The 9,621-nt window shown below is 39.4% G+C and overlaps 1 protein-coding gene across 1 annotated transcript in view; it reads right to left on the bottom strand.

Annotated features, from left to right (window-relative positions):
• Nucleotides 1-235: 235 nt before the first annotated feature.
• The window catches only part of SLC6A5 (solute carrier family 6 member 5), a 30,109-nt gene continuing 20,723 nt past the window's right edge, over nt 236-9,621 (bottom strand). Inside the window, exons 12-14 of the mRNA XM_039724967.1 lie at nt 9,259-9,359; nt 6,284-6,451; nt 236-4,047 (exon numbers count right to left, since the gene is read on the bottom strand). Coding sequence (XP_039580901.1) covers nt 3,892-4,047; nt 6,284-6,451; nt 9,259-9,359 — 425 coding nt within the window. The 3' untranslated portion in view covers nt 236-3,891. The remainder of the gene's footprint in view (nt 4,048-6,283; nt 6,452-9,258; nt 9,360-9,621) is intronic.

The following is a 9,621-nucleotide window of genomic DNA, read 5'->3' as shown; positions in this document are numbered from 1 at the left end:
TGCAAACAAACAACTGTACACAATAAAAAGACCAAAGATATTTAAAGTCAATCAGGTGTTGGAATTTGATGGTAAGAGATCATCACACAGTGTATCAGAAGCAATGGTCTTCAGTGTGGAGGCACGTCTAATGTGGTCATTGGAGCAGAAATGAATCAAAAGATTACTTGGACTCAATTGAAACATCATATAAAGACAATCCAAGTCTTTCTCAATTAAAGGTCATTTTGTTAAACCCTTCTTTTGGAAACAAAGTGCTGCCTTGTCTAGCTGAAACACAGGTTTTGAACATTGCATATGAAAAACACTAGGAAGACCCCAAAGAATTTGAAGATGGCAAGCATTTGCATTAGGTATAATCTTTAATGCATACAATAATGCATCTCAGCTCATCCAGAAATTCAATTTAATTTCAAAGAAAAAATATGCATCATAGTTTCACCAAATTTAAACATTTTTTACTCACAAGATAGATAGATAGATCTGAAAGTACATATATTACATTTTTACTAATATGGCTTTTTCCCCTCCTTTTTTATTTTAAAGATCTTCACTGTTATGCTATCAGTTACTAAATTTATTTTTAGAAAATTATCAAAGTACATGCAAACTTTCCTTAGAACATGGTAAATGAAGTGCATTCCCAAATGTCAAGGTAACTTGTAATTTAAAGAAGACACTGCTGGTTAATTTAATCTCAACTTTCAGATTTGGACAGTAAAATACTTTAGAAAAAGTCTCATGTGACCAAAATAAAACCCTGCCTTTCACATATAGTGAAAACTTCACATCTTATGTGATTTTTTGTATGCATTTCTCCCCTTTTCCAAAGGTTTTTGCAAGCCTAGCAATGGGGTCAAAGCTGAAGACAAAGATCAGCTAGCAAAAAAAATCACAGTCATCTGTTTACAGAGTCTCAAATTCAAGCCTAATCCTGTGCTAATGACTTAGCAGGCACAGGAACAACATCTAAATTAAAAGCAAGCAGATTAATTACATAAATCATGGAAAGCAATTCAGTTGCAATTTCATATGCAGTCTGGTTTGGTAATCCAAGCCAAAAGATATCATATCCTAGCAGTATTCCTTCAAATGATATCTCTTTCATAATTCAGGCAGGCAGTAACTGATATCCTTACACTGAGGGAACTCTATGGCAATGTGCAATCCCAGTTCCAAGGCATGCCTTGACACAAGCCAGTAAGTGAAAGGATTTAGTACTCTCAAACCATTTCACTGTTTTCTCTTTTTCAAAGAGGACCAAACTTACAGATATATGCTGTTGTTTTTAAATGACAGTAGTAGCGAAGACAAATTGGCTTGGACTCCAAAAATCAAACCAAGATGCGAGAGAATATTGGTTAAGAGATACCCAGAGTGATTTATCCTAACAGAAACACATAATTCCCAGAGAGGTGCTGACTTAGGTTTCTTTTGCACCCAGAGAAGGTACCTCAGCCCCACCCAGACGTGGAAATCAAGTTTCCAGCTCATCCTTATGGACCTTCATGAGGCCAAACAGAGCACCGCTTCTCAAACCTGCCTCTGTCAGGAAAGTAAAAGCCAGAAGTAAGAATAGCAAGAGTTTTATTTAAATAGCAGGCAAAGCTGAAGCAAGGGGAACAGCTTTAAGGCAGAGAAGCTCACAGGACAGTCCTGTCCTGCTGCTGTGTGAGACAGGAACCAACAAGAGCCCACGGAGCAGAGATTCAGGGGTCAGTGTAAAATATTGTGGAACCTGCCCTCCCTGTCCTGCTTGACAACCCCTGATAGTGCTTCACTTGTTCTGTGTGAGAATTAAAGATCTCCAGCAGTGCCTAGAACTGGCAACACTAATTGCCCCGTGAAAGAGGAATTTCAGCGAAATGATTAATATATTTCATACACATATATATATATACACACACAGAGAGAAAAGGAGTTAACAATTTGTGGAAGTGTTACTTTAAGGTTTAGTTTTTTGTTTTCTTCAACAGAATGAAAACAACACACCTACTGACCTATGGACACACATGAACTGAGGATTTACCTGAGACCCTGTAATATGAAGACAGACAGACAAAAAACCAGGATAGAAATTGTCCCTTGAAAGGAAAGAACATTTACAGACTACTACAGCAGTGTCTGTGGGGAGGAAAAAACTGGCTAAACTACTAAGCTCATCATTTCTACACTGATTGGTAAGATATTTATAGGGACATAAAACATCACTAGCACACACTACATGAACACTGATCACTGTTAAAAAATATCATATATGTATGTAGAGGATATAACAAGATAATAAAGATTAAGTTTTGCCAATTATTGAAGATATATTTTTCTCCCTCATTCTAGTGCATTTACAATAAGTTGGGCTAATTTTCTATTTAGGTAAATAAATGTACTCTTTAAAAGCTCTATTTTTTTACTCTGTCCAATAGGTAACAAAACTATTTAAATCTAATATTCCTATGAGTGCATATATCTGATTTCTAAAATGTAATGATTTAGGATGCCCTACTGCTATGCAATGCTATGATGGCCCTCTACTAAATTGTCCTTTCCCCCCAACCCTTGCATTTTCTATATCTAATGTTGCATGTGTGTGGATGACTGCAGTGGTTAATTATTGTGGATTTGTGGATTTGAGTATTTTTATTTAATGAAAATATTTTGATGAAAAAAATACCCTATGCATGTTTCCGAGAGAATACTGCTTTGAAGAATTTACGTGCCATATATATAATATATAGACAAGTGGGGTCCTGCTATTTCCCCGTTGGTTGAAAGAGAAGAATACACCATCTAAAGGTTATAGGTTATATAAAGGTGCTTATAGGCAAATGAACAGGGAGTCACAAAGTTGAACAGCACATCCAACAAGGGTTTTCAGGTGGTAACTAGACTACACTTACCACTGTAAGAATACAAAGTTAGGCACAAATTATATGATGGCTTTTTGAGGAGATACTGTAAACAAAAGCAGAGAAAAAAGGAAAAATATATTCAGAGTATTGGAGCGAGGTGAGTAAAATCACAGTTGCACTGGCATGGAGCAAGTTGTCAGACACTTTGTATAACTGAAGCATTCCTAGTTGAAATGACAGATATCAAATTATCAAAAAAACATATGACAGGACTTTTAACAGTGATGCCCATACAGCTCATTCTGACACCATTTCCAAACCACTTCTATACTCAAATGCAGTTTAGTCTCTCAACTGATCATTTTTAAAAACTTTGTTCGTATTTTTCTACAAATGGATTATTGTGTTTCTGTTCTCATCCCATATATTGCTTCCTGGTGTGCTGTTTCAAGTGTCACCACTTGTTTAAATAACATAACAATCTCTCCAAGTTAGTATAAATAATAAAGGAAATCTGCAGACATGATGGGTCAAGGTTGGCTGTCAGTATAGAAGCAGCCCCATTGCTACGGGACCCTTATGCTGAATTTACATCAGGACTACAGGAGATCCCATTCTTTCCTCACTTCCATCATATTTGAGGGATGAACCTTCCTTGGAATACACTGGTAGCAAAATCCTAGTCCCATCACAGCCGCCTGTTAACAAAGGGTGCTTGTGGGAAGTGGGTCAAACTGGACACCTCTAAAGATTTCTTGGTTTGGTTTTGTTTGTTCCTACATCACCTGACAACACCTGATTATGTCACCTGTCACACACAGGGCTTTTTCTGTGTCACTGGGTACAGAACATGTCACAGGCATCACCTACACCTGAAAGTGGTCTCATTAGGCCTCCCCTCTAGCATGCAACAATAAGTCCTGCTTTCCTAAGCAACCACTTTCAGGCACTGTGGAAAAGAAGAAGCAGTGGGTGAAAAAAAAAATGGAAAAAAAAATCAGCAAAGGCTGACAGTGTTATTGCCACCCTTTTAAAATAATTATTAACATTGGGTCCCCAGTTCCATATCCTTCACTGGCAGTTTGAGTCCCAGGGAGGAGGTTCCCAGCGGATCAATCATGTTCCTGTACCGTTCGCCGCGGTGCTTGGCCAGAAACGGGCCCCAGTCGGGCTGTGGGGAGCACACCAGCTTGAGCCGCTGCCATGGGGGAGAGAAAAGAGAGTCTCATTGGGTGTCGTGGAGCAGAATCACAATGCAGAGGAAGGGAGGATAAGCTCATTTAAGGTTATTGATGACAGCCTGGCAAGGCTCTGCTGCTCAGCATTTGTTTTGCACAAAGTTTTCAAGATTAATAGGGGATCAAGTGCCCAGGTTTTAATTATGCATTCCACCCCACACCATGTGAGGGGAGCTCAGAACCACTGCTACAGACTGTGAGGCTCTCTTACTGCAGGACATGTGCACAATTACTTAGCCCAATGGTCTAAGCAGTGGGTAAGTGCATTAGAATAATTGGATTTGTAGTTAGCATATTTCCCCAAAGTATACAAATGACCAAAAAGTAGTATATCACTATGAAAGATTTTAATTTTGAGATGACAAAATGCTTTGTTTCTAACTGGGAAAAAAAGAAAGAGGAGAATGTCAACTTGACAAACAACGAAAATTTTCTGATCTTTCCACTGAGTTCTTTATTGAATATATAATTTGATTGGTGCATTCACAGATAAAAAGGAAAGAAAACATATTTTTGATGACTTAAGAGGGAACAATTATATGTTTATTACCTAATAAAGTGAATCAGACCTCTCTATCAGTTATTTTAATCTCTGCTTAATTACCAGTTTGCAACTTTTTCCTCCCAAATCAACCATAATAATTTTATGCAGCAGACTCAACATTGAGGAAATATCAGACTACATCTGAAATATCTTGAGGAAAAGCTCTTTCAAGACATATTCAAATCTTGGGTGTTTCTTTGGATGCACACCTGGAAACTCAGTAAGGGAAGCACCCTATTTTTTTGGCAATTTGTGTGCCAGTTTTACGCATGAGAAGTTTAAAAACAGAACCATTTGTGTCAGCAAGAGAAGCTTATGAGATAAGGAAGAAGTAAATCTAATTCCACATTAGGTCATTTCCAGTAGGGGCAGTTGTCTCCTGACCAGGCACTGCAGTCTGCTCTACACAAGAGCTGAATGACCCTTTTGACAAGTGGCCTCATTGCTGCTAGGATGCTCTCCCTAGGGTGTCCCACCACTGTGAAAATTCCTCCCCTACAAAATTCCTTTGCTCTATGGGTAGCAGAGAAGCATGGTCTTTTCCCTTAGGCATGTGTAGTGTGACATATTGAGAGACCAAAAAGATTATACTATTTTAGTACATTTTCTCTCCTTTTCATTTTTTGAAGCAAGAAACAGCCCCAGTGGGATTTGCAGGGAAGCTGAACTGTAAAAGCAGCTACAGAAAGGGGAGCATGTGTCTGTTCCTTCTCCCAAGGTGGGAGCAGCACAAGCAGCAGGCAGTGATGAGAAGGCAGAACCGAGAAAGCCTCAAAGACCAAAAATAAGAGCACTGAGCTTCTCCAGAGAACAGGGGCAAGGCAACGAAGGGATGAAATGCTGACATTGATCATCCTGCCAGGGACTGAGGAGCCAGCAGGATGGGAACAGCCAGGGAGAGGGGTGTGACAGGCAGGGACAGGACTCAGGGATGGAGAGAAGTAGGTGGCCACCACATTTCTGAAACAGTGGGGAAATGTGTCAGGAATCCAATTAGCAAAATAAACAGAAGAACCTTAAATTAAAAATAAATTGCCACCTGGAACTATTTTAAGCCCAGGTGCCAGAAAGGATCAGCTAATTCAAGAAGAATAAAGAGATGAGAGGTGAAAGCAAAGATTGCCAGCTGGGTTTTATGACAAGTAGCTTGAGATGTATGAAAAGCCTTCCTGCTCTGTGTCTCATTCCTGGACTTCAGCGAGTGGCACAACCCCGTGGAGCTCATTCTGGGTGACTCCAGCACCCAGCTGTGCACACAGGCAGCTCGTGACTGACCTCTCCTAGTGCTGATTGCCAGGCTCCCTGGCCATGCCACGCACCAGCAGCTGAGGCTTCCTGTGGCTGTGTGCTGCTTTTGCAAAAAGGCCAACGAATCTAGAACAACTTTCTTCCAACAAAGCCATACAAAACCTCATGAAATTTATCTAGAGCTCATAAAACAAACCACAATTTAGGACCATGGGTTTTTAAAAACTAGGAATAGAAGGTCTACAATTTTAATCAACTGAGCATCTCTTTGCAACACAATAACTGGTTTACCAGAAAGTAAACTGAGCAGTATTAGACATTCAATATAAAAAAAATCAATGTAAAATGAAAGATACAGTCTCCTGTGGCCATATTTTTAAACAGCAAAAAGACAGAAGGATTACCTCAATAAATTTTCCTGGGGCTAGATGCATTTTTATCACAAACATAACTGGGATCCAGATGACTGAGCAGGCCAGCATCAGCCACCCGAGCACCATGGACCAGCCTGGGTAGTGGTAAGCTCCGTAAGTCATGGGTTCCCACTGGTAAAAACTGAAGCAGAGAATAAACTGGGAACAAGAAAGGAAAACAAATATGTTTGAGTAAGCAAAACAGGCCTGCTATGCCACAAATGGTAGGTATCCACACACACAGAATTGGTGTATATGGAATACAGATAAAAACCCATACACCTAAGGCAGGGTGCAGCCACCAGCTCTAATAAATGGGTCACAGCCTGAATCTAATGAGTTTCAAGAAAGTCTTGCAAAATCTCTTTAGAAAAATCACTGTATTTTTGCCAGAATAATTGAAATTAGAATCTTGTCCCTAGAATAATATGCTTTATTACATGGTCTATTGGCAGTTTTACCTAATGTGATTATGATAAGTTCTCAATTTCACTTACTGTATGAACATCAATACATCTGCTTACATTTGTGCATAATTCAGTAACTTTTGGAAAATGCCTGTGTTTGCAATAATTGCACACAGAAGATTTATAGAAGTATAACTAGGTGAAGACACATATAAAAATGATCAGCTTTAGTTCCAGAGATGTGGAGTCTAATGAAAGTCTAATATTAGGCTATCCGAATGTATCAAATATTAGCTTTACAGAGGCAATAATAGAAAAGAATTCATTGCTTGGTTTTGCTTTGTCTGTTTCCATTGCATAAAAATTAAATTATGACCTATCAGTGTCAATTTATTTCTCACTGTAAGTTCACTAAATATTGCATTTGGAGAGAACAACAACAGAACATGCAAGTTTAGACAGTAAACACAGTCAGTTCAAATTTGTTTTCCGTAACAAACAACACAATTTCCTATTTCCTGGTTGTCCTGATTACTGACAGGAGCTATGAGCACAAGTCTGATTAGTAAAGGATCTGAGCAATTTGCAGAAAAGTCTTACAATTCCCTTCAGAAGTGTAAAATAGGGTCTAAGGCAGCATTGAAAATACCCACTGGGAAAAAAAAAGAGCTAAAAAAATCACATGTGCACATGCCTTCGTCTTTAGAAAGATCCCCAAGAAAAGATAAATACCATTGATGTCATTCTAGTACTATAAACTGGAGTATGTCTTCAAACTTTTAAAAAATTATCTGCAAAATATAGGCATACATTGTCACAATCAAACACCAGGTGGTTAAGATAGAGCTACCTGATTTTCACACAGAGCAATGTGTAGTGCAGTGAAGACAACAGGCAAAGAAAATCTATTCCAGAAAAGTAGACTACCTTAATTTTACCCATTGGAGAAATCATTCTCACTGTAGAAAGTTTCATTTCTTCACAACTCAGGATTTTGTTGGGTTCACCAAAACTCAGAGGTTCCTTTACACAGGCATTCCTGTCTATGAAAACTAAACCTTTTCCAGATTTCAGAAAAAAAAAAAATGTCTTCATTTGTGAATTAACAGTATTGAAAATAAGTTGTTAACTTCAGCCAGTGCCTTTTTCTTCCCCCTCCAGGAAGAAAAAAAATTTGCCAACACTTACACTGCACTAAAGAATAGCACACAATGAACTGCCCAGCATGTGAGCTGACATACAACTTCTCTGGAAGGAACAAAGGACTGCAGAGTCACTGCTTTGCTTCTCCTCCTGCCAGCTGATCTCATACTGTTCCAAAATCTCTGTCTTTTCAGAAATTCCAGAAGCTTTTCTTATCTTGTACCTGAACAGCTAAGAATACTCACCCAGGGAAGCTGTGGTTGCCCCATCCCTGGAAGTGTCCAAGGCCAGGCTGGATGGATAGTGGGACACCCACCTGGGACAGTGGAAGGTGTCCCTGCCCATGGCAGGGGTGTGGAGTGAGATGAGCTTTAAGGTCCCTTCCAACCCCAACCATTCTCTGACTCTGTGACTTGCCGGAACTATTTAGTACTGCTGTGAAATGGTGAGCATTTAAAACTCTACATGGATATAGAATCTTGCTGCACCTGGGCTTCAGGCTTGAGAATTTCCAAGTGGAGGCACGTGCACTCAAACAGAAGAGGCTGGTGAAAGAAGGCTCTGTTGTGCTGATTTGTCAAGCTGAAAGCTTTTGGAATGGCTGAAATAATTATTTCATTCTTGCGTCAAAAAAAAAAAAAGATAAGTGATTGCAGATTTTATCTGCACGTAGGTTAAAATGTAAAGGAAGCACTGTGTTGGAAACCTAGATGGCAAATGTAGATATAGTTATTGGATTTGGTCCCCTGGACTTGAAAAACTTTCATCGCAATGGTGAAATTGAGAACGTGACATTTTTTTTTATTAAACGGAGACCTAAACGTGAAGCAAATGCTAACTGAATTTGAAGGAAGGTGTTGGGGAGGAAACAAAAATGAAATGAAAATAGGAAGAATAACAAAAATAGACCAAAGTCGCTCCGGTTTCAGGTTTCCTTTCGGGCCGCAGCCGCTGTCCCGCAGCGCCACCTCCCGCTCCCGCTGGCTCCACTCGGCTCCGCCTTCCCAAAGCATCCCTCTCACACCAGCTCCTGGGACAATAAAATAGCTTTTTTCCCTAGCTCAGTCTGACAGTACACAGGAGGATCTTGTCTTTTCCCTGTGCATACATAAATATCACACACACACACACAGAGATCTATATCTATTTATATACAATAATCTATAGTGTTGCAGTGCAATGGTGTGCCGTAGCAGCATTTTGCATGGCCACCATTCTCCTGGCAGACTCAGCATCCCTCTCCACCGAAACCATCGTTACTCACACTTCTGCTACATACCCATGGCAAGAACACGTGTGCTGTCATCCAAGTTCTAGCTACTAACACCCAGAAACATCATCAATGATGAATAATGAACAAAACCCAACAAAACTCTTAGGAGAAGATGTTTGTTTGTTTGTTTGTTTTTTTCTTACTGTTAAAATAGTTGGGGTCACAAATGCCCAACAGACTCTCCAGAATTTACTTGGCTGGAATCCAATCATCATTTCTATATCTTCACAAAATCTTTGCAATCCTGTAAACAGAAAATGGGAGAGCAGTTAGGTGTGAAAGAAACAAGCTGCAGTCTGCAACAGAGCTCTGGTGCCCTCCCTCGTGTCTAACTATGAAAACAAATTCCAAATTTTTGTTTGAAAGCTTCCTTGGAGGATTGAAGTACAGAGTAAAAAATGGGACTAATAGGGTGTGAACCATTCCAATAAAATATTTCCTTCTTAAGGATTAAAGCAATTGAGCTTTTACATAGAGATTAGGTGTTTAGTATGTTTTGTGTTAGA

The sequence above is a fragment of the Passer montanus genome, unplaced genomic scaffold, assembly GCF_014805655.1.
Source record: "Passer montanus isolate IOZ18808 unplaced genomic scaffold, ASM1480565v1 scaffold54, whole genome shotgun sequence".
In the NCBI taxonomy this organism is placed as follows: Eukaryota; Metazoa; Chordata; class Aves; order Passeriformes; family Passeridae; genus Passer; species Passer montanus.
This window is presented reverse-complemented; position numbering and strand designations above follow the sequence as displayed.